This window comes from Rissa tridactyla, chromosome 9, assembly GCF_028500815.1.
Source record: "Rissa tridactyla isolate bRisTri1 chromosome 9, bRisTri1.patW.cur.20221130, whole genome shotgun sequence".
Taxonomy (NCBI): Eukaryota; Metazoa; Chordata; class Aves; order Charadriiformes; family Laridae; genus Rissa; species Rissa tridactyla.
The window spans coordinates 35,983,484-36,009,585 of NC_071474.1; the positions used below are offsets into that span (position 1 = coordinate 35,983,484).

General features: G+C 39.3%; 1 protein-coding gene across 1 annotated transcript in view; it reads right to left on the bottom strand.

Annotated features, from left to right (window-relative positions):
- COL4A5 (collagen type IV alpha 5 chain) overlaps positions 1–26,102 on the bottom strand; it is an 84,364-nt gene that overhangs the window by 34,410 nt on the left and 23,852 nt on the right. The window contains exons 3-21 of the mRNA XM_054214203.1: positions 15,772–15,861; positions 14,461–14,505; positions 13,677–13,721; positions 13,508–13,570; positions 12,719–12,772; positions 11,976–12,002; positions 10,646–10,726; positions 9,533–9,595; positions 8,948–8,983; positions 8,808–8,849; positions 8,607–8,699; positions 6,669–6,722; positions 6,506–6,562; positions 4,437–4,481; positions 4,283–4,336; positions 4,060–4,101; positions 3,461–3,593; positions 2,486–2,659; positions 1,225–1,308 (exon numbers count right to left, since the gene is read on the bottom strand). Of these exons, the coding sequence (XP_054070178.1) occupies positions 1,225–1,308; positions 2,486–2,659; positions 3,461–3,593; positions 4,060–4,101; positions 4,283–4,336; positions 4,437–4,481; positions 6,506–6,562; positions 6,669–6,722; positions 8,607–8,699; positions 8,808–8,849; positions 8,948–8,983; positions 9,533–9,595; positions 10,646–10,726; positions 11,976–12,002; positions 12,719–12,772; positions 13,508–13,570; positions 13,677–13,721; positions 14,461–14,505; positions 15,772–15,861 (1,282 nt within the window). The remainder of the gene's footprint in view (positions 1–1,224; positions 1,309–2,485; positions 2,660–3,460; positions 3,594–4,059; positions 4,102–4,282; positions 4,337–4,436; positions 4,482–6,505; positions 6,563–6,668; positions 6,723–8,606; positions 8,700–8,807; positions 8,850–8,947; positions 8,984–9,532; positions 9,596–10,645; positions 10,727–11,975; positions 12,003–12,718; positions 12,773–13,507; positions 13,571–13,676; positions 13,722–14,460; positions 14,506–15,771; positions 15,862–26,102) is intronic.

Below are 26,102 nucleotides of genomic sequence, written 5' to 3' on the forward strand. Positions count from 1 at the left end.
TAAAATGATTTGCATTGAAAAAGCACACTTGAGCATCAGACCTTAGAAAACATTAAAAGAATTCAGTAAAACAACAATTGTTTTCTTGTTACTGATCTATAACACCAAGTCCAAAATGACTATTTTATGTAATTATATGATTCCTTGAATATTAGAAGGCTTCCCCCCCCATGAAGGCCAGACTGAAGCTTTTTGGTTGCTAGGAATCAGACAACCAATATCAGATATGATTAGAATTTATTTGGGGTAGTGTCAAATAGATTAAAAAAAAAAATGCTTTCAATAATAAAAAATAAAACTGTGGACTCTTTTTCTCAGCAAAAGAGTTCTCTTCTAAAGTAGGTACTTGATGCTTCAAACTACAACTCTAACACACATATATCAAAATCCCAAACTTGAATTAAACTCCAAGAGTGCAAATTAAATACTGGGAATGTTTCATTGATTTGACAATGGGCTAAACTTATTTCATTTAAAAGAAAAAAATTATTTCCAGAAGTTTAGGAATTTCCTTCCCATACTGACTTTTCTGACATTCGTCAATGTAGCATTTAAGCACTTCGTGTAGGATAATTAATTAATCCTTACAATCTTCATGAGAAAAAAGACTTCTGTTTGAAAGGAGTACGAAATTAAGTGACATGACCAAAGTCATCTAGGATGTCCACGGTTGAGCTAGGAAAAGATTCTCACTTACCCATATCAGCATCCTCATTGCAAGGTTGTCTTTTTGGAAACAAGGATACACATTAAAGATGTCTTTCTTTTGCTTACCAAACAAACAAACTCATTGTAGATTGACCAACTCAAATTAGGAATCTTGCATATATAATCTCAATGTTGCTTTCCATAAAAAAATGTAAAATTTATTCATGAAGTAAGTATAAAACTTTTTCACAACAGAGTTGGCACCTGCTGTTACAAAGCACTTAGTTTCTATCTACCTGGGAGGTAACTCATAAACCTGAAGTTCTGTTTTACTTTAATTGTGATTCATGCTAGGCTCTAGAATTGGTTGTACCCTCAGTCACTTTGAGACTCCTGTGCCCTAACATGAGATGAGGGACTACGCCCAAACAAAACAGCTTTCTTACTCAGAAACAGAAAATATCTGCACTCAACCCTACTGGTAAGAGACACTGTTTATCCTTATGTAATTCTGGCTTTACATTTTTTAACAACCATTCACAAAAAGAGAAAAAAAAGATAGCCATGACACTGTACCTTTTTGGCCTCGCTCCCCTGTAAAGCCTTGTTGTCCTGGAATTCCTGGAGGACCTGGTGGCCCACGCTCACATAACCCTTCACCTAGGGAGAAACAGATGTTTAGTGATCAATTTGTATTAGATTGACATGATTAATTAATTAATACATGTGTTCAGTAAAAAAAACGTACTTCCTAGTATTTGTGTGGGTATTCTAATATACCCACAAAATCGCAGACCAAACATTTTGATATTTCAGACAGAGGACTGCTAATGAAAACCCACCAAGGTAATCCAAACTCAAAAGGAAACAATCAGTGATATTGCACAACAATCCTCATTTCTCCTTCACAACCTCAACTATCTCCCTGTACTTCTCACAGCCTGCACGCTTCCATCTCTACACTACATTCCGCCATTCAACCTCATATCATAAAAGCATGTGTATGAAATATCAGAGTGAGGGGACTTAAGATGCCAATGCCATCTAGACACTAGATTCCTCTCTGAACTGTGTTATCCCCTCTCCACTACAGCTTTCCAGTCCTTATATTCCACCTCCCATTCCCTACCCTTATACCAAAAAGGACCCAAGAACTTTTACCCACAGTGTCCATTCCCAAGCTAATTTTGTGTGGTCTACACACTAGAATTTTTATCAAATGAAATTGGAATTCTGTGAAAAATTACTCCTTTGACTCTCCTGGTACCACAACTCTTAGTAGGCAATAGTCCCTCCAAGCATTTGTTATATCATATAATGAAAGCTAAATTTACTCAAGACAGTGACAAAGTGGTTACCTCCTGCTTTATGCATAAATTTTAATATAAACTTTCATTAGTTGGATTAAATAGGATGTAACATAAACTGGAAAAATACTTAATTTTGTACATCTGGGCCAAATCTGCTTGGCCCTGTCATTACTGTGTGTTAACACAAAGGTCCCTCAAGTCTGACAATCTCTTCTCATCCAGTCTAGCTGAATCACACAGGTAAGCCATAGCGGGGCTCACTTGAGGTAGAAGGAGGCATAATAAAGTCAGACTGCAACTCGTACCACTGAATACCCAAATTCTGTAATTGTCTTTAAGGCTACAAGTTCTCCTACAAATGTCCTGATAGGCAATGGGAGAGCCTTGGAGAATGTATCTGTATCGCTTGGAATCTCATGGGCTTCAGCTGCTGATAAAGTACACCTCTGAAGGTACAATTTAAAAAAAAAAAAAAAAAAGCAGCTGTTCAGTCTCTTCTACTTGCTGTCTATGTGGTCATCACTTACCAGGAGGAACAGATGGTGCAGCTGGCCCTGGGGGACCTGGTGGTCCAGGAGGTCCTCGTGGTCCATCAAGTCCTGGTTGCCCAGGAATAGAAACACCAGGTAAACCTGGATCTCCCTTCTGTCCTCTTTCACCAGGTAAGCCAGGTGGGCCAGGAGGTCCAACAGTAGTGATCCCTAAGATGGTAAGAACTTAGTCCCTTGATAGCTCAAAGGTTTAAATCACTTTTTTGCAAGGATGACAATGATATGCAATGAATAACATGATACAGATAAGACTGTGTCTTTCTATGTAAGTACTCCATAACATTTCTTTTATGGAATCAAACTACACGTTGTTTGCAGTGTTTGACATATGCATATTTTGCATTTTCAGAGATTCTTGTTTAAAAAACTGCCCTGAGACTCTGCAACTAAGTTTATGAAGTAAAAAAAGTAAAAAAGGCCTAATGAAAGGAAGCACTGAATGAAAAAAAGACATTTACAAGGTGTAACATTAGAATCATAAAGCTTTTCTCTGTGCATGTATAAGGCAAATACAGGTGTCACCGCTCATTCCCATTGTAGACTCAGATCATCCCCTCCTTTAGTACTGGCAGTACAGCAGAGACTAGGTTTGATGGCCAGGTACCAGACATCTGGTACACAATACTTTCTCTGTGCAATGCAATGGATAGTGTATGTTATAGGTAAGTGATACGAGATAAATGACCCCTAAGACTGTGAAGCTAGTATCTGTTCGACAGCTTTGACGATTAGCATCCTCTGTTCACCACAGCAGGGGCAATGAATGTTTAGAATACCTCGTATTATCTCCATAAGCTAAGGACCACCCTTCAAGCTCAAAGGTAGCTCTAAAAAGCTCTGCCTTTACTTTCTGCTCAGTCCATCTGTCAAAAGGAGTGTCAAAAGACTGGGAAGCTAAACATCAATTCAGACATTTGAGCATACAACTTATTTTAATGCCTGCACTCCTACCTGGAGAACCTGGTAAGCCAGGTGGGCCTGGCCTACCAGAGAATCCACGCTCCCCCTTGGCTCCTGGAAGTCCTGGCAATCCTTTGCTACCTTTTGGTCCCACTGTTGCATCAATGCCTGGTCTTGAAATGACCTGTAAATGTTTCATGCTCATGTGAAACACGCCAAGAAAAGAGTCACTGGAATGGTAAGGAGATATGAGGGAGAAAAAGTTCAACATACTTTGAAACTTATACCAATGACAGGATGCTTTTCCTGCTCCACTGAATTACCAGGTAAAATCCCAGAAAAGAGCAATCCCCAACAGGAAGCACTTTTACTGCCAAGCCAACATGGTTAAAACAGAGCTTCAATGAAGCTCACTCAATTTCTGCTGGTCTGAGCTTATAGTCTAGCCTTGTGTTTATAACCAAACAAATCCTAGAGCACAGAATCTATCTTGATAGAAGGAAACAATAGTTTCTATTGGTGAATATATGAAATCTTTACTGGTTCTGTTATTGTTATACCCAGAGAAGGGACTCATGGTCATCCAAGAACTATAATGAGACAACACTGTCAACGAAATGCAGAAAGAAAAGGCAGGATCAGTAACTTACAATTCCAGGAGGACCAGGGGGACCAGTGTCACCTTTTTCACCCTACCAATGAAATTAAGAGCATTTTTTTATACTGTGCATTAGTAGACAAGAAAGTTATTGCAAATATTCCTCAACACTGTAACAGCATAGGCTGTTACAATTACTACTTAGCCAGAACCGAACCCAGTGATGGCAGATTTTTAAGCTACTATAGCAATAATGACAAAAAAACCTGGCATACCTTTTCGCCCTCTCTTCCTGGAGCACCATTGATTCCAGGCCCACCGGGTAAACCCTTCAAGGAAAGAGAAAGATAATCACATCCAGATCTTCTCCATATCGGAAGAAAAGCTTATAAGGAGTCTGCTTAGATTAGAAGTGTATGAGTTACTCACATCCCTACCAGGCTGACCAGGTTCTCCATCTTTGCCAGGTTTTCCCTTCAAAGACATAAACATGAATTGAAATAAAATGCTTCCGTGGTGAAGAATTATTATTTCCCATTTTTCAATAAATGAAACCTTATCTAGAATGCAGTCCTTATGATAAATACATCAAAGACTTCAATCAAGTATAATCAATGGAGTTACCTAAGCTGAGGTTTTCATTTTGAAAACCAGAGTACAAAAACATGACAAGTCTCAAAGCAATGTTGGGCAAATACAGCACAAAATGATCTCCAGTTACCTACTGCTGATTTTAACTACTTCTGTGTTTAATAAGTCCTGTTATTTTTAACGTTAGATAAACCCTTTTTTTGGAAAACAGATCCTAACTCCTTAACACTGGAACATTATATTTAATTAGGAGATTAGTATAATGTGACCGGTGAAATTAAATACAAACATTTTTATGTTTGAATTTTAACTCTCCTTTAAAGCAAATGCAATTTTCTGAAGAATAGTATCAACAAAAATATAAAGTACAATTCTGCTCAAAGAAGTGATTTCTAAAAAACATGTATTCCTGCTGAACAGATTTGTCATTGCTGCAACAAAAGTAATGCAACCTCCACTTTATTCCAGCATTCACTGGGCAAGACAAATAGAACGCTATTGTTAGCATTACAGAAGCAGTGTGCATGGGAGACACCTGCTGGAACATAACTAGCATAGATGATTAAGTTTCTCAAGCACTGAGAAGTAGATAATAAGACCTGACAGATAAAGCGTATTAGAGGATAACATGATTTGTGAATTCTTTATTATTAGTGATGAGTTCCAATTCTCAAAAATGAGGTTTTAAGATTTCCTGTGAATTTGCAGAACTACATGTTTGATTACATATAATGACATTTTTATGAGTATATCTGAAATGGGTTTGAGCCACACAGAATCATATGGACTTTAAGTATGCAATATGCCCAAATTCAGAGTAATAAAAACCAAACAAAAATGTTGGTAAAGCTTTTGGCAAAAGGCATCTGCCATATCCCCTCAGGACTTTCATCCTTTCAGAAAATTGCAGATTTATGTGGTTCCCCATTTACTTTTGCAGAGAGAAGTAACTTGGAAAATACCAAAAACCACTCAAAGTATAAAGAGATTTTGGGCTTTGTAAATCTGCTTCATATCTTATGTTCCTTAAAGAAGGCAAATCAAAGTCCTCCTATAAAATTCAGCAACTAAGAAGGATTTTATCTAGAACACCAAACATTTGTTTCCATTGTATTTAATTCCCATGGTAATTGGAAAACCTATTACCAACATGTTTCGAAACAGTGTTCATATATTGCCCAATTATCCTGAGCAAGACTTGCGTCTTGGTTTTCAAAGGGTTCCATTATGTTGATGAAACCATGGGTTCAAGTAGCTGTGAAAGTGAAATTACAGAATGCTTTGAGCTGGTAGCAGCTTATCTTTTCTTTGCTGGTCCAGCTCATGTTATTTTCATCCTATTTCTTAGCATTTCTATGATCTTCCTCAGCTATTTTGCACTGTGATATCCAGGATGGATTTGAGTCTAGACAGAAACAAAGTGATTCACACTATCCTCAGATTCAGCTATTCTGCCTCATCCCCTCCCCAGATAACACATAAACTGAAGTAGTCTCTTGGGAAGCGACAAATGGCTTTTTGCCATACTTGCCAGTACCTAGCAAACTGAATGAAGACCCTCTCTAAAAGGAAACAGAAAATTGCTGCTTCAGTTCAAGCAGTCCAAGGTTTGAAGAAGCCTTGAAGAAGGTTTCCACATGTAACCAGATAACCTCATTCAAATTAGTCTCTCCTGCCCCCCAAACTAAGATCTACATGTAGATAATTCTATTAGAAAGCACTGAGAAATCCATAGCTAGAAGCACTTAATGAAACAGACGCATCATCTACTAGTTTGCCAAGTTATGGAAAACAAAAAGAAGTCTCTTACCCAGAGGCTGATGGCCCCACCTGAATTCAACATATGCTTAATTCTCAAAGATAACATTGATTGGAAAGATAAATGTTTGGTTAAACAGACTACTTACTCTTTTGCCTGGTTCTCCTTGCTCACCTTTTTCACCTTTTACGCCACCGGGAAGACCCTGGACACACAAACGTCATCTTAAACTGAGCCCACAAGCCAGAGTAGAATGAATTTACAGTTCTGATACAGACATAACAAAAAAGAACTAAAAGAGGACTACTCACAGGAGGGCCTTGTGGCCCAGGAAGTCCTGGTGGGCCTGGATCACCTGGAATACCCTGTCAAGCATGGGCAAAGAAAAAGAGGATTAAAGCCTCCATCACTCCCTAGTAGCTCAGTTGATTTTTTTTTTTAAATAAAATCTTTTTTCTGCTGTCGTTTAGATTTCCAAGTACTATGAACAGTAAAGGATCATATTTATTCTTTTTTTGTGTGGAACTTCAAGTGCATCTATAAATGTTATTAACCACTCATCCTGTTTATTTAGGTTATTCACTCCACTAAGACACAACTGCCTCCTGCGTGCACTGCAGCACCTGGTTTGGTGGCCTGCAGTTACTATATGATAATAAAAAGATGGAAGAAAAAAAAGGAGGGGAGAGGGGAGAGGGAAGGGGAGAGGAGGAGGAGGGGAGGAGAGGAAGGAAGGACAAATGCCAGATCCTGATGAAATTATAGGAGCAACAGTCATTAGATTACTGGTAATTGTTGAAGTTGTGAGGACATCAAGATCAGTAACGTGTTCAACAGAAACGTGTCACAGGATCACTGTTTTAAAAAGTTAGGGTTTCTATTCTGTCTTGTTACACCTCTGTACAAGTTCTTAAATCTCTTCACCATTAACCTAATGAAAAGTTACAGGTTACTGAATCCACAAAGGGTTTCCATGCAGACTTTCTCTTATTTTCTTAGAGGCCTCCCAGACTTTTACAAGCCCATCTATACACTTGACTTTTCAGTAAGAGATCACAGGTGAAGGTACACACCAGCACTTTGTGTGTACTTCACAAAAAAATAAGTGTAATGTTGAAATTTTTTACTGAGTGTGTACTACCAAGCATGACCTTTACTGCAATAAAACCAAATTCTTAAACTTTGAAATAATTGTTAATACTGGTCAAAGACAATGCACTCAAACTGTGTTTGAAAGTCTTCATGCTTTAAAAGGAATGTAGTTAGAATACTTTTATTTTGTACATTTATGTAACTTAATGGCAGTATAATTAGTCCTTCAGAGATCCCTGATGACAGAGGCAAATTACTCTGACCCTAATAAAGTCAGATGAATTTTTACTTCTACTACAGTGTGGTCAAAACATCACCTTGTGTTTTCTTAGAACTATAAAAACGCACAATGCTGCTTTTTACCTTCTGCCTACTGCTTTGGTACGCAGCAGTATTTTATTTTGTCAGGGTGTAGGATAATTTTGTCCTTCATCTTGATCAAAACCATTTGCTACCCTTCCTCTCACAAGATCATTAGGCACCACTAAGGCATTCCCTAGAGCTATCCACCGATGTACATTTGCAATGTACAGTCATCCTAGAAAGGCCTCAGTCTCTGGTTTTGTCTCTGTCTTTTTAGGGGTGGGGAAGGATCCATACAAATCAAACCAACAGTTTGAGCTTACTGTCATAATATGGCTTGATATTTACTTTTGAGAGGCCAGAAACAGGGAAAGCACTTCATTCAGACCACAAGGAAGAAAGATCTTGGGGCATCACTAATGACAAAAAAAAAAAAGGAGAAAGAAAAAAAAAAAAGAAAAAAGGAAAAAAAAGAGAAAGAAAAAAAAAATTGAGTTAAAATTTTTGGAAGACTTCTTCACAATGGATGACACAGCTGGTTACTTAACAGGAATCTGAAGCCCAGACAGCTTTGAAAATCCCAGTCTGGGTGTTCCAAGGAATGAGAATATTTTAACTGCTTTTACTGTTCCTATGAACTTCCTTTAAGAGAGTTTCTTAAGGATAGTTATTTTACTAAGGGAAGTAACTGAGCTAATATGACTAGCATGCCTTCTATTAAGGGAAAAGTGCTCAGGCCTGAAATAGTCAGTGCTTTGAGAAAAATAACAGAAGTAAGCAAGCAGGGTGTGAGTATATATTAGCCAAACCAATGGAGGTTGCATCATTGCAGATGGATATAATTTCCCACTCACCTGATCTCCTTTCTGAAACTCAATGTCATTTGGTCTCTTCTGTTCTCCAATTTGTCCTGGTGGCCCTGGAGGTCCCTGAAGACCTTGTTCACCCTAATGTGCAAGAAGATTGCAGGGTGTTACAGGCAATACAAGCCGAAATGGCATGCATAAGTATTTTGAAAGCAATAAGCAAAAATATCATCATGATCACCTACTCACTTTTTCACCTTTGGGTCCTTGGAAATTCAAACCCATATTACCCTGCAAAAAGTATAACTCATCAGCCCTTAGAAGTCACAAATGAACAGAAAGAAAAACAAAACACTCCACCACCATAATCAATGAGGGAAAGAAAATACCTTAGGTCCTGGCAGCCCTGGTGGACCAGGAGGTCCCTATGAAAAAAGGAAACAAACAAAAAAGTAATTTCCAAGCACTTTACATGCCCCCTTGTGGGAAAAATCAAAAAAACAGTGTAGCTACTTTGACTCCTGTGCATTATACCCATGTTGACAAAGCACCTTGCCATCCACTGAAAGCTCTTCCTCATGCTATTCAGCTTCACAAATATGTAAGAAACTAGTTCTTCCTTTAAGTGAGAAAGTCAAATAAAATTAATCAGTCAGGTATTATACATCAAGGGAAAAGTCATCCTGGTCTAAATAAGCTAAATCTTGTCCCTCAGGTTTCACATAAATAAGGAGCCTGCACAAAGAGTCAGCCTTATTTAAAGCAAAAAGAGGTCTGGGAAGAGGCTGATTCAAATGTATCACATTTAAACATGCACAGTGGCTGCTCCAGGGTGAACTGACTGCATGGTTGCTGTTGTCTTCATACCAAGTCTTGACTTCTGAGATCTGTGTGCTTTATCGATCTGCCTCTGAGGACATGACAAAGTAACTGCCCCGTTTAACGCTTATGGGTAACAGGTTAAAGAAACTTACTGTCAAACCTGGTGGCCCTGGAGGGCCAATTGGACCTGGTACTCCCATGGAGCCGGGTGGGCCCTGTTGAGAAAGTGGAGGAGGCTATGAGAGGCACCTTTTATGGAAAAAACAGTGAGACATTCAAGGTCAAAAAAACCCAATAGCTGGCACCCCATACACGTCAAATCAAAGTAGCTGACCACTAACCTACCAATTTGTCATTGTGCATAGGCCTAAAGCAGTGTACATCATGTGGGGATTGTTCTGCTCTCAACATCAATACATCTTTTTGGCTTGGATACGGGAATGCTTTTTTTTTGGTTTTTTTTTTTGTTTGTTTTGAACTACTTTTGCTCTTTTTTTCTCTTCATGCACTGAGAGAGAACAACAAAACACTTTGTATTGTGATTCCTCCCAGCCAGAAACAGACAATAGGGAAGCACAGATCAGAGGAACAGAAATGCTAACAGGCTCAGTCTGGTCAGCATAGCCTGGGGCTTGCCTCTCTGTACCAGGAAATGGGAGTCTCTGGCTTCTGTCCAGTCCAGGCTGATAGATTCATTTTCTGCTCCCCTTGTTCTTCCACTAAAGCAATGAATGGCTCAGTGGGGAAGCATAGGGCCTGGAGTCACTAGCTGTTTTCACAGAAGACTGCTGGGAGAACAGAAACACTGTTCAGGAGGTGCAACATGAGGAGAACAGCTGAGACGTTGCCCTCTCTTCCCACCATCCAAAATAGTGGCTTACAGCCCAGAAAGGCAGATGTTACTTCCTTTACCTCAGGGTGAAGAAGGGAAAGGAACTCCAAAACTGATACAAAGAACGCCTAGGAAGGGGGAACAGGCAGGGGAAACAGAGAAGCAAGTCTGGAACTGTGAGTACTTCCATCTGCTGGATACCATTTTCATGACCAGTGGACCTTTCTGGCCTCTGTGGGTCACCCTATTGCAATGTGAAAGCACTTACTTTCCCTCGAGCCATAAACTAGAGGTACGTTAAATGTGAACCCTGCTTCTCCATGTAAACATATGGATCCCCTAGCACCAAATGTTCCAATTGTGCTGTAACGCAAATACTTTACATGTTATCTTTTTGGCAGAACACAGCCTAATAGAACTTTACACAACTTACAGGTATGCCTGGAAGACCTGGAAATCCTGGGTCGCCCTTCTGTCCTGGCAGCAAGGATGTAATTATTTCACCTGGTTCACCCTAGAAGAATAACAGCTGACTTTAATTAATAGCACATTTTACACTTCTTTAACACCATTCTGACTCCAAAGGACACATAGTGGCTTCTTAAGACTCAAAGACATGCTACACTCTAGCAGTACTCTTTAATATAAGTACTAGATTCTCCAAGAAGAGCTCTTTTTAGGAGAGACCTTTGCATATTTGGAGGATTCTTTACACAGCTAAACTACCAGCTATTAACAGTTCTCTTTTTATATGTACAAATATACCAGCATTGATTTAAATTCCAAAAGATTAGGGGACTAAAATACAAATGCTTCACAAAAGAAAGAGACATTCTAGCTCCATGTGAAAGCAATGAATAGGACACAACAGAAAAAAGGCTCATGCAGCTTTATCCAATGTCCCACCTCATGAGATTAACGCTGAGTATGCTGTTACACTACTCATGCTTCATGTTCTATATTGAAGCACAGTTTCTTATTGATTTCAGGGAAGATCTTTGTTTTAAAAGTATATGTTCTGATCAGCTTGCCTTTTAACATATTTCAAACAATTGGGAAGAAAAGGAGCTGAGAAAAACAATTCAGTTTAATAGTCACCGTTTCCCAGCACCAGTGTTATGCTGTCCTCTCAGGATTTTATTGGAATAATTCTGTGGGTCACATTTCCCTTCAAATAGATTTGAACCAAAATTTATATTCTGGCCCATGCTCAAATAGGTCAAGGATACAACAAAAAAACCCTTAAAAAAATAAAAGGGGTCCTTAAGGTCCAAAATCAGATTATGAGACTATTTACATTAGAAGAAAAAGCCATCTATGTAGTAATCTACACCGTAGAAAGCACGTGTCTAAAAGGAACATAAGATGTTGCACTGTTCTCGTCACTGGATACTTAGAGTTATTATTGGTTAGTCTCTAGTAGTGTTCTTGAGCGTGCACAGGTACACTACCGGTGCATTTGGGTGTTTGTAGGCATTTTGCTAAATTGATGGCTCTCAACACAGACACTGTCCCTCACACTCCCAAGGAAACCAGATTCAGAAAACAGTCCGCTGCTTCTGGAACCACTGACCTAAATTGAGTAAAGCTACTGCAGAATTTCCAGTTAGTTGCACTGCAGTGGCCTATGAACACTAAGCTTTCTGCAGAATGTCACCACAGTTTCCAATGGATGCACATGGTCTTGGATAAAAGCAAGCAGGTTACTTACGCCAGATCACACTGCACTCCCATACCTCGCTGTGTGAGTACACAACACTTACCTTCATACCTGGCAGACCAGGGGGTCCCTTTGTTTAAAAGAAACAAAAAACAAAAGAAAGATCAATAGAAATAGATCATTTGTATGTTATTTGCAAATCGCTAATCAGCTCTACACCATTAAAGATGGAAATCTAGAGAGATACAAAATAGGAGAAAAAAATTTTTATGACCTTCAGAATCAAATGGAAAAATTAGACAAGTGCTTTCACAGTGAATGCTGAGCATTAAAGGGACTACATTTCCATTTCCTAGCAATTTGTTTCTTTATTGCCTCCTGTTATCCATCCTGCCTACTACATTTCTTTCTGTTCGTACTTGGGTTCTGACAGTCACTTTGCTGTACGTCCTTATGTTTTATAATGAAAACACCCTACACTATCTCTTTTTTCTGCCCCATTAGTCACCAGTAACTCTTTAGATGTACTGGATAACTATATCAAGATCTTACCTCTCAGATGCATATGCATGTATTTGTATTTTTCTGCAGGTGGCAAAGCATCTCAGCACATGAGAATTCGAAGGGCTTTTTATTAGCTTTACCACAGCATGCAGCAGAAAAGCTCACTCTTATTGGACATCTAAAATATTCTGATGAACCACAAAAAAATTTAATATATCCTTATTTATTAAAAGACCAACTGCAAAAAGAGGCTGATATTTATCTGATCTTTCACACATCTAAGTAGAAGTCTTCCAGTGAATTACAGGTAGCTGTAATCTGAAGCAGAAATCTTTTACTTACAGGAGGCCCTTGTAAACCAGGAAAACCTGGACTGCCTGGGAATCCACGCTCTCCCTTAGGAATGAAGAAAATGGTTAGCTAAAACCAAACCAAAACATAACAAAACCAGATAAACATTTTGGACTGAAAAGTCCAGTTTCATTGTTAGCTTATGAGTCCAGAGTAGCAAATTGTATTGCAACAAGCTATAGGATGAACAGCTTGTTAAATCACACAACTGATTGAAACAGAACTTTCCACATTCAGATATTTCCACATATTTCCAGGCAAAGTGCTATACTAGAGATGGAAAACATGTATAGTGCTATAGAAGATTGACTTTTCTTATGCAACAGTCATAACCTGAAACTAAGTAACATGTTAGAATGAAAATGACTCCTTCCAAAAAGGATACTGCATCGGTATTTTCAATGCAATTTAATTATTAAAAATTAATAATTAAAGAGTCCCACTGTTAGGTAATGAGTTTTCCTTGGTAGGAAGAGTCTACTACAAAGATGAGATGCAGTATATGGTCTAGTTATCACACACTCCTGCCAGTTGTTTTCTATAAAATTAAGGATTAGAACAAAGAATTTAACTACATTGGCTGCAGAGTATAAACGTCCGTTGATGTTGGCAATTTCTGGCAGAACTTGTGCTCTAAGTACCAGACCGTGCCACCTTCTCTCAGAGGTATGTCTGAATTACCTCGGAATTACCTGCATAACTCAGTAACAGCAAGTCGCTGTTAACAACAAAAGCTCTTATATTATTATTGCATTGTTAAGAATTTTAAAGGGATTATACCTTTGTTCCATTGCATCCTGGGATACCCTGAGGTCCTGGTGGCCCATCTTGTCCTGGTAATCCCTTTAAAGTGGAAAAGAAGAAAGAAGAGTTAGCTTGTAAGTTGCTCTTCTGGACGTGAAAGACAAAAGGGAACAGATTCATATCTATATAAGCCATTCCTACTCACAGGAAGTCCTGGTGTTCCTGGAAATCCTGGAAGCCCTGGAGGTCCCTAGAAGGAAAGTAATCACATAGGTTTTACACAGTATGGTATGAATGGATGTACAAAAGGATTTACCAAGATTTTACTAAATGTAACATATTTGTGCATATGTAAGTAAAGAAAAAGAGAAACATCTGAATCACCTGTAAAAAAAGAATGCCATGCTACGCAGCCCTAAAGGCTCTTACCCTTCCTTCAGGGAAATATTCACAAAAACATATGAGAAGACAATGCAGAACAACTACAGTAATTGTATTTATATATATATAGAAAATAAATGAACACTCATGGTGTGGAAAATGAATGTATCCCAATGAAGTCAGAGATGTCAATTGTCACCAGCTGAGGGGTCTGACAAAAAGAAAAAGCAAAGGCACAAAACCAAAAAGATTTCCAGACAAACCAACCTCTCCTGTATTGACCCTACGTATACTGTGTCTACTTCAGAATAAACTGAAGCAAAGTTACTGGAGAGTGTTTGGGTCCTGTATAGCAAAACAGATCAAATAAGTATTGGGGCTACTCTCCCTAATGAGTTTATGAAAGTAATACAAGCAATATGTAAGACTGCATTACTTATGCAGTCTTACACTACTTATAAAATCTATTCTAGCTGGTAGATAAATTACTCTTCAAATTTAAGTTAATTTTTCCCCCGTAAATCAACACTGTGTGAAGACCCACTCAGTGCCTGGCAGTCTTTATCCATAATTCCAATATAGCATCCTAAAACTGCATCATTACTTACTCTGATTCCTTTGGGTCCAATAGGTCCTGGAAGTCCATCATCACCCTAAAAAAGCCAACAAATAAACACACTGAAATTTGCAGTCTGCCTTTCTATCAAATTAAATTGTAAGCATGATAAAATTTCTTCTACGTGTTTATAGTTAAGTGAACTAAAAGTTCTATTAGTTGTCATTTCCTGAGTAAAAGCGTTGAAAATTATTTTATTTTGGGTGTTGGACTTTGAATTGAAAAGTATTTGTTAGAGCCAATAAACCACGACTTTCAGAAAATGTTTTTTAAAAAAATCAAAGCTATTTAAGAGTGCTTATAAGCAGAAACCTGTCGTGCTTTCATCAAATATCCTACAGTGACCTCTTGTGGGCAAAACAAGATATACAAGATTAAATGTGAATGATACTGTAACCATTATTATTTTGTATTATGATAGTGCCGAACTTCATATCCAAATCTTGAGAAGAAAAGGCATTTACGGACTAACAATACAATCAAAGTTTCTAGTCCAAGACCCTCTGTTGTTTCACTCTTGTTATATCCAATTAATCTTCTCTTCTAGTGCAGACTTTCATTTTTTTCTCATCACCTACCTATTCTTTCTTTGCTTCTTTTTGATGTGCTTCTGTTAGTTATACTGTGAGCATTTGCAAAAGAAATGGCAGATGCCAGATAATCTTGTGTATATTAAATATAAATGCATTCAGAGGAAGGCTTTTCAACATTTTAATACTATATTACACCATCTGAGCATAATGATGTAATTTGGTAGCAAATACAAATAAACTGAAATCCTTCAGGGAAAGCAAGGAGGATTCCTCGATTGTCTCTGCACAGGTTCAATGAGGGCTTCATTTGCATTGCCCCACCCCATACCAGCCCAGGAATGCCACCAGGTGTAACCATCAGCTTACATACACGGTGGGAGCCCTCCGGGCAGCTGACAGCCAAACACCACTCTTATCAGTAAACTAAGCGATGGAGTGCGCTATTGCAAGGACTAATAAAACTACATGACGGCACCTTGCCAGACCTGTTCTTTGACCTTAATCTGCAGTACTTAGTGAAAGCATAGAAGCACGCATGTAGCGTTTGCAAGCACGTGTATAGGTGAAGAATAGGAAACTTAGAGCAATCTTTTCCTCTGGTTGACCATTCAAACCAACCAAACAGAAAACCTATGTCACATACCAACATCTGAAAATTTTGACTATTAAACCAACAATAATCAAGAGTTCTGGAATGAATTAGGATCAGCACTACAAGCAAGGTAACACTACCTAGCATTTTTATACTATTCAAGTGAATGGGGGCTTACCTTTGAGCCTCTTGGACCAGGTGGTCCTTCAGGTCCTGGAAATCCAGGCAAACCTGGCTGTCCTTCCAAGCCTGGGAATCCCCTTTCACCCTACAAAAAGAATAGGTGGTGGTGGAAGCGTAACATGACAAAAGCACAAGTTATGATAGAAAAATTCAGAAAACACATTATCTTTCCGGTTTTCTACAGGAAGTCATCATACAGACAAACAAACTAACACTGTGATTAAACATCTCACTTGCTTCACTACAGAAATTCCTAAACATACACATGCACTACCTTTAATTGCACCACTTAGGTTTCATAGGAGGTTTATCCAGTATGCAAGCCACTAATTTACCAAAATAATTCAACCATCTGCTTCCCCTACGCTGTTTAAATACACAGAACTCTCCCCTCTTCCTATAAAAAATTGCTTTATTAATTACTAATTCTCTCCTGAAAGCTCACCTCTGCTGCAATACCTATAAACACTCTCAGAAGGGTGTAGATTGCTGCTATATCATGACTGCCTTTTATTATTTCACATTTGCAAGATTGTTATTTGTAATAAAAAAGCAACTAAGATCCTGGCCATGCACTGTAGGCTAAATACTGGACAAATACAGAACTTAAACAGGGTTCCAGCCCAAAGTGCTTACAATCTAAATCAAGTGAGACAGATGTAAGACAGCAAAGAAATAAGGTTTCTTATTCCTTTTACCTGTCACCTCCTGCTAAAATCATAAGCTCTCAAGTAGAAACCATGTTTTGCTAAATATTTATGCAATGATTAGCCATGATAGCCCAGCAGTAGTGTAACAAATACCATATACCACCATATACCACCCTCTGACTTGTTAGTGTAAGTTAACAATAACACTTACCTGCAGTTTCAGAATATGCATAGCTGCAAATTCATAAAATATTTATTTTATTCCTTATATGTCATAGATTCACAAAAATCAGTAAATATTAAGGTTTCAATCAGTACAGAAAAGCTAGGAAATAGCAGATACCTTTTTGTGCATATATATATTGTGAATTCATACAGCATAAAAAGATATTTCCTACCGCTCTGTTACATCAACTGGTATATATAATCAGTTATGAAACAGGCAGTTGTTCAGCATTATTTATTATTGCTCTACAGATAGGTGTGGTTTGGTTGGTAGGTTTGGTTCCTACCTCCAAAAAACCCTCTGTTTACCCCAATTATTTTTCATGACAACTACAGGAGCTGCCAAATAAATGTTCCATCCTAACAAGCACCTTAATCACTAGGTTAGAGTTGTGCAGGCTTTTACACGTTCTCTTTCAAGCAATTATTCATGAATTTTTATTTTCTTGCACCACTTCAGCAAGAGCGAGAGTAGTAGCTCCCGCATCTATTATCTGGCAGTCTACCAGCTATGGCACTCTCTAGGAACTCAGGAGATCCTCCGTTTCTCTCCTCAGTCAGGTAAAAGAACCAAACCTGCATCTCCATCTTCAAGAAGACAGCAGCAGAGACCTAAAGACTGGGATTATCGCAAGCAAACAGAAGCATCTTAACTGCAGCCTTGGGCACAATATGCAAAAGGCAATATTAAGGCTTTGTTTGTCTCCCCTGTATTTGCTATAGGCAGCTGTATGCTGAGCATGACAGCAGGGTTAAGTCTCATTCTTCAATTCTAATTTTCTCCCTGTGCTTCTTAAGTAGGTGCTCTGTATTTCCCTGGTCGGGGGGGGGGGGGGGCAGGAGCTTAGAAGTTGCATTCAAAAGATTTACAAGCTGCTGAAACGTCAGAAAAATTTTCAGAGAAAGTAACAGGGCTTCTCTTCCTGCTTTCTTTTCCAATACTTGCTATACTGCTCCCTTGGAAACACAAGAGGAAAACCTTCTGGATGAGAGATTAAAGGCTGTGTGCAAGCAAGAGCTGCAACCTTACCGAGGAAACAACTAAGCTGCCTTAGTCCTACCTATACAGCGAGACTCAGAAGGATTCCTTGGACAGGAATAGACAGCTCATTAACTGGTCTGCTAAAGTTGGTTTCCTATTAATGAAAATGTAAACATACTCCTCTTTTACTGTAGGTCACATATTGCACTCTCATACAGGATAGACGTCTTTCTTTTTCTCCCCTGTGGAAATGCTGAAATTGCACCATAAATTGAGGCTAGCTTGACAGTCAGGGTCCAGACCATCTTTTTACACACACTGTACTTTTGCATAGAGGTATGTGTCCGGCGTTCTACCTCATCAGCAAAGCAAAACTGGAGGAGTGTTATTATCTCAGACCAGAATATGGAAGGGTTAGTGTGTCCCTGAAGGAGAAAGAATGAGGAATTTGGGAGTGCCCGATATGGAAAACATTAGACAGACCCAGACTTTGGAGCAAGCTCTGGCAAGAACTGCGTTTGCACACTAAGGAAACACACCTGCATATAAGAGGCATGTCAGACGTCTCAGGCACTAGCTAGGCTACACAACACCTACTAACCTCAGCTTGGTCACATTTCTTCACAGTTTTGTTAGAGAAAGTATCATCTGCAAACGGTTACTAGAACAGACTTTTAGAAGAGGTTGGCCTTGCATGTCATCTAAGGCTGAAGAACCATCCTCTAAAATGCAACTATTCTGAGGTCTCCACTCCAAGCAGTCACAGAACTGTGAAGCCAAGGCCTTTAAAGTGAGAGAGAAACATATGAAGCCAAACAGTTAAGCAAGGGAAATACAGGAGGCAACAGATGCTGCTAGTAAACTGCACTATTGAAACTATGAAATGAGTCTTTTCCGAGCCCACTTTGAAAGTGAGCAGCAACAATGAGGGCCTTGCATGAGGAAACTGTTGCCAGAGCAACTCCTGTGGATTTTACCAGCAAATTACCCCCAAGAATGAACAGAGGATTTGAAGGACTGTACTTGGGGAGAGCTGAGGGATTACAGCAGACACTTCCCAAGGGAACTGTATCAAACTAATTACAGAGGAAACAACTGCACTGTGATCACTATTTTTTATCAAAAAATTAGTTGGACAAAGAAAGAAATCACTACCCTAAAGAGAAACATGAATAGGAAAGGTTTATATCAACTTAGATCTCAGCTTCCAGTCATGAAAGTACAGGATTGTTTCCACAGCACAATAAAGATGCATCAGCTATAAACCATTATTTCCTTTGGGGATGGGCGAGGAGTTAGATTGTGATCTCATTTAGTGATAAATCCCAAGTAGCTGGCAATGCATTTGCCCTCAATCAGCTACACAGATGTGGCAAAACTGTCAGCTTATAAACTTGAACATGACTGTTGCTTGGAGGATAGGAATTAAAAAAAATAGTTGGGGAACACACTAAAATTATGCTTTAAGCTGCAGCAAGATATAGTCAATTAAACAGGTATACAGAAAAATCTGGCATAGTTCCACATACTCTAATAAATAGTTCACAAATATTTAAGTAATCACGTATGGGTGCAGTTTTAAAGCATGCACAATAAATTTACATTTCTAGACCTTTTTTCCTGCAACCTGAATATGTATAAATAGAAATTTTGAGAAGAGAAACCACGATATTTATTTACATAGATGTGCAATACTTGGGAAAAAAGAAGCAAAAATATATTCACGAAAGCAGTAGTTGGACAGCCCATTTTGCTGCCTAAATACATGTAAGAGCCTGTCTGTAACATTTGGCAATAGAGGCACGTACTTGCTTCCTACCCTTGCTATGAAAACAGTGAACATCAGAAAGCATTTAAAGACAGTTAACTATGGGCAGCTACTTAAAACTAGATTTACATGCAAATGTTCATAGCAAAATTAAAAGATGTATGGCATGGAAGAAGTGATGCAACAGCCAGCCATATTATTCTCTCCCTTTCTAAACAATAGGGTGAAAATAACAGCTGCCTCAGATTCTAATACTAGTCAACATAAATTCTTCCTCAACTTGAAAAAGACTAACTGAACAGAATTAGAACTATAGTATCTAATCAAGATGTCATTCAAAACAAACAGACCAAACAGCCACAAACAGTAGTGTTGAAGGTATAGTTTAATACAATAAAGAAATCCTTTCTGACGTGACCTGTGTTCTTCAAAAAGCAACTTTATTCAGAATATCATCTGTGACTTCTTTTGTAAGATCAAACAGTCAAGGTTTAATGGTCAGCGGTCATTTGCTGGGGTTGTAAACCTTTCAGAATACAAAGCCATACTAGTGCAGTTCATGCCAACATTTATGCAGCGTGGACACCATTCATAATTATTTTGACAAAGTGATTAAAATCTGTGAATTCTTAACTATTTCGTAGCAATTTGTATTCAACAGTGAAGAGAAAGGCTGAGCTTGAGTCACATCTGTACTAAATTTTACCATGATAAAGACAGAAAGAAATAGGGATCTTGAGGACATATACTGATAAATTTTCTTCTGAGACTCAGACCTCAAAGAATATACATCAAAAGAGTCCAAGAATACGATATTCTTCCTTTGTAAAGGGTATGGATTTACTGTATCTGCTTACAAAGGCAAAGTATCTGAAATGCCTTCAGAGCTCAGGTATTACAACCTGTTCTTGCCAGAATCCCAGGCAACAAGCTCGTATGAGATCATATATTAGGAACTTGAAACCCAGTTGAGTCACTGGAGTTGCACCCTCTACACTGTGACCAACAAATCCAGTAAACTCAGCACCTTCTGAAGTTTTCCTTTAAAAGGCCATGGACTAACTATATTTAATAACTAAAGAACAGCTTCTTAATCAATTTGTTTAACATAATTTGAAGGGGTAGAACCCAATAGCCCTGCTCATTGAAAACAGCATAATGTATTGGCAGTTAATTTTAGTGGGAACAGCCTCCCAGGTGCTGCGCAAAACACAGTCCCTGCCACCTTAAGCCACATGTTTCCATCACAGCTACACAAATAGTCGTGGTGCAGCATAACTTGCATGAAGGAACTGATCAGCCTGAAAATTAACCTAGTTTACAAAGAAACTTGTTTTCAGTGAGATCAGTTCACTGACAGCTCTGAACATGGCCACACAAGCCCCAGAGGAGAAACAGGAATACCTAGCTAAGGGAAGGCATGAAAACCTATTTCTGCAGCAGCACGTACTACCATTTTAAAGCAAAACCACAGCAGTCTTGGGGTATGTGCCCTCTTAGTGACTGAGATGCATGTGGCTTGCTTGCCCTAGCCCTTGGCCCTCAGTCTTCATCAGCTGGAGCAGCTGAGATTCAATAACACCCCCCTCCTTCTCCCCAGTCTCTATAGAGCTGATCTTATCAGCATCTTTGGATCTTGTTTTCAGCTGAGGTAAAACCAGACCAACAATCTACAAGTCTTACTGGTTTGTCTTCAAAATTGCTACATGTGCAGTGTCTATTGTGTTTATTTCTTTAGCTAGCTTTTAAGCATTAAAGCAGGTGAATCTCAAAAGTATTTATTTAAAACCCAATCACCACCCAGTTCCTTAAGTGCAAAGCAATTATACACTTCTCTTTCAGTTGAACAGTAAGAGCAATTCCTATAAATATCTGTATAGAAGACCTTAAAGATCCTCTAGTTCCAGCCCCCCTGCCCTGGGCAGGGACACCTCCCACTAGACCAGGCTGCTCAAAGCCCCATCCAGCCTGGCCTTGAACACCTCCAGGGATGGGGCAGCCACAGCTTCTCTGGGCAACCTGGGCCAGTGTCTCACCATCCTCACAGTAAAGAATCTCCTCCTAACATCTAATCTAAATCTACCCTCTTTCAGTTTGAAACCGTTACTCCTTGTCCTGTCATTACACTGCCTGATAAAGCCCCTCCCCATCTTTCCTGTAGGCCCCCCTTTAGGTACTGGAAGGCTGCTGTAAGGTCTCCCCAGAGCCTTCTCTTCTCCAGGCTGAATAACCCCAACTCTCAACAACCCCCTGTCCTCACAGCATGGGTGCTCCAGACCTCTGATCATATTCGTGGCCCTCCGCTGGACCTGTTCCAACAAGTCCATGTCCTTCTTGTGCTGAAGACTCCAGAGCTGCATGCAGTACTCCAGGTAGGGTCTCATGAGAGCGGAGTAGAGAGGTAGAATCACCTCCCGGACCCTGCTGGCCATACTTCTTTTGATGCAGCCCAGGATACAGTTGACTTTCTGGGCTGCAAGCGCGCATTGCCAGTTCACGTTGACCTTTTTGTCCACCAGCACCCCCACGTCCTTCTCCTCAGGGCTGCTCTCAAGCCATTCTCCACCCAACCTGAATTTGTGCCTGGGATTGTCATGACCCAAATGCAGGACCTTGCACTTGGCCTGGTCGAACTTCATGAGGTTTGCATGGGCCCACCTCTCAAGCCTATCTCAATCCTGTCCAGGTCCCTCTGGATGGTACCCCTTCCCTCCAGCATGTCGACTGCACCACACAGCTTGGTGTCATCGACAAACTTTCTGAGGGTGCACTTAATCTCACTGTCCATGTTGATGACAAAGATGTTAAACTGCACCGGTCCCAGTACTGACCCCTGAGGAAGATGTAGCAGCTTCACCATTTACTTCAAGTTTTGATACTCTTACCATATCCAGTTCTACTGAGCAGCTTACTGTGAATAACAGCACACTGGCTTCCAGCTGTAATAAATTTTGTACTGACTTCTCCAGTAAATTCCTCTTATTTCTTCATGATACCATTTTAGACATGTTTGAATTTTACACTATCCATTTTATATTTAAATTTAGTAAGGTGCGCCTGAGCAGAGGAAGAAAACTTTAGTGCACTGACTTTTATTAGCTATTGCACTATGGGCTTGAAAAAAAAAAAAGCTTACTGCACTTTGATTCTCCAACAGATAACATAAGGGCTCACGGCAGAGGCAGGGTTAAACAAGAATCACTGGCAGCACAGCAGCAGTTAAATAAGAGCTGTGGGTCCTCCACGGCAAGACAAGAAAATTCTCCCATTTGTTACAGTTCAGTTTGTATTACTTTACCTGACCTGTTAAAATTTGGATATCCCAAAGGGAATGCTAGGACGCTTAGGAAGAAAGCTACTTTTGAGTCTCAAAAGGAACATATTAGGCTCTGCTAAGCTGAACAAAGCAGCACTTCTTAGTTGACTTAATGCAAGTGGACAGTGACTTGGATGCAGAAGCTGGTTGTGGGCCAGAAGTGAAACACAAGCATGGGGCTCAGCTGAGTGCATTTGACAAAGCTTTTCCTGTCTTCCCAGTACAGAACCAGGTTCCATACACCTGACTTCCAGTAGTCCTACAAGTACATCGTCACACTCTCAATAGGAGAATCAAAGATGGGAGAGTATTTAAACAGCTCCTTCTGTAATGTTCCCCATACACCAATTAGGCAAGGAACTATAGAATTTGATTCCTGGTTCAGAGGTCATTGGAGAAAGATGAAGAAACACCAAATGTCAAATGCAAAACAAAAGCCTGAAAACTTGTGGTTGTAGCAGCAGTTTACGCTCAACTGGAATAAAGATAATATTTACAAGAAAGCTGGGTTGAAAACAGTATCAGGTTTGGAAACTTACATCAAATGTATAAGTAAGTGATAAATGGTGATGGATCAACCTAATCATCTTAAGATAGCCCTTGATGTCTTGTAGTTGTATAAGATTCTAGAAAAAAGTTTAAGGCTCTAGGAAAACAAACCAAATAATTTATAAGAGAAAGCATTATGGATGTCAGTGACAGAACTCTTGTGGTTCCCTAGAGCTGAACTGCTGAATATATCAATGCATCAAATACTGAGGGTTTTGTAATTACAGGGCAACTAACATAATGGGGTGTGTGCACACATGATCAAACCAGTTCCACTAGCAACACATCACACTTAAGAAATATGGGGTTTGCTTTTCATTGTTCTTTTGCATAAAGTGTACATGATGGTCTGCAAGCTTAAAAAAAAAAACACACACGCAAAACCCCCCTCTGGCATGCCTCAGGATTACACTGTGTTTACCATGATTTAGGTGGAAAATGAATCACAGTTCCCAGATTTCAAAGTGAATCTTCCATTCTAACGATGGAAACTTACCTTGTATCTATCAGTTTAATAAGTGGGAGTCTCTGACACAGACATCCTTCCCTAAGAGGACTCAGACATACGAAAAAGTGTGTGTGTTATTATTTTATTAAAATATTACACTTTGATTATTTGCAGCCCCCTAAGAATTTTCCAGGAAGATGCAGAACAATATATAAGTATTTGGTCTGTTTTATGCTGGAGGCTTTTTTCCTTCCCCACTTCCTTTTCACAAAATACTATTGAGCTTCTCACTCTTCCACTCAGGATTTGCTATAATTCACTCCAGAAAAGGCCAACAGAGGTTGGAAACTAAATGTGGAAGAATTTCTCCTGTGCAGTTCTCCTTAACAACTGTCTAAGACAGTCTGGAGGCATAGAAATAAAACCCATCACGCATAATGACACTTGCAAGCTTGATTGAGGCTCACATGCTCTGGTTGACTGTATTTGGACAAAAAGCGACCCCTGACTCCAAACAAACAGTCCCAAGATAGTCACCTTTCTCTGGTAAAGAATATCTCAATTTCATTAAGTGACACTGAAGGGCTCTAATATATCAAGTGAGTCATGGTCCCTGCATGTGTAACAGTAGTACAAAGAGAAAGCTGAATCAGGGGGAGAAAATAATTACTTGATTTTACTTAGAAAGGCAGAACATTTACTTCTGGCTAGCATGGATAAATAAACTTAGACAATACCCATTTGTTCACTGAATTCACAAAATAGCTGTGCCTAGTGCAGAAAAAGGCCAACTGAGAATTATAGAAGGGTTCTCCAAAGTTGTACCTGCTACAATTGTATTGCGAATGTAAGCCTAATGCTTAAGTGCCTTCAAACTAACCTGAAATAGTCCTGTGACTAGTGTTAGGGTACATCTGGTTTGGCCATCTGCATTTGAAGGATCCTGTAGGAACGCATCAACCAGGTTCATGCTTTGGCTAACTAAATCTAACTCAGAAAGTTTGCTATCAAGGGGATAGTGTTCTTAACTAGGTAGGTAAATTGGGAATATACTTGAACTAAAAGCAAGTAAATGCCAAGGAATGTCCTTATCTATCTGGATGGCAGGTGTGGCACCAAGAATTACTCTAAATTTTGGACATCTGCCTTGTTTAACCTCAGCCAATAGTAAAATTCTGCATCAGCACATTATAGTGCCAATGCAGTGACTGATTATTTTGCATTACTTTTGTTCATTTGAGGTTACGCTTGTTTATGCAATGTCAAAAGTCACCTTTGAAATGCATCAGAAAATTGGAGCACTGAAGCCCATCTAGAACCTCACTAAGATAGGGTAAGTGATTTGATAAGACAGGTTTATCAAACTCTTTGTTATCAGTTCACATCTTTAAGAAGACTCCATTGTATCTCAAGCAAACTGTTTAGAAGACTAGGAGTGGAAGCATTTCAGGCATTCTCTCCCCCTTGCAGTGATCATATCACATTCATTCCCTGTGACAACAACAGTTACATGGGAACTATTTAACCACCATTTACTTACAACTAGGCTCCCACACTTGAGAAAAGGCTCCAGTCAGGGAAGCACTGAGCTGTGCTGTACTGTGTGTACATTGCATTGTAACTAAAAGAAATGCTGGGCACCTGCTGTTTCCTCAAAGGAAAGAATTGTAGAACAGTAGGAAATAATGGTGATAAAAACATGAAGTACTACACAGATATATTGAGCTCTGGCAGTGAGATTGGAAGTGAAAGCTGCACTGAAGTAGGAAAGCTCCAAGATGTCAACATGCATCTCTTGGCCTTAGGACACTGGTAGGGCAGCCCAAAACAGCCTGTTGCACTGAATAAACCACACAGGATTGGTTTTTAGGTTGGGGATGGTTTTTATTCTACTTGATCCGAGAATACATGTTTGGCTGTTAACCAGCTGCTTACTTGGGTAGCAGCTATGTATGTTGGGAAAGCTGTATCTGAATTGTGTCACTTCCACAGTCCAGCTGAGTATCTTGATGGCAACAGTCATCATCTCAGTATACAACTACACAAGTTATGAGGTAAGAAACAGTGCAAGTTCAAAGCACATTAGTGAGTGTCAACTACTTATGAGCAGGCAATGCAATGGAAGTGGGAAAGCAACCCACAGTCACTCTGGTTTTAAATTCCCACTAAAGCATCGCTAGCATAGCCATTCTTGTACAATCCATACCTTAGCTTGTCCACACTAAGTAGTTAGCGTAGGCAGGCCTTGGCAGTAAATAGGATTTATTTCTATTTTACTAGACTTTGTCTTTTCTGGTTTTTTTTCGTCTCACATAGCTGGAGAAATTTGTGCCATCATGCACCATTCCTGAGAAAATAATTATATGAAATTCTGTATACCAGATGGAC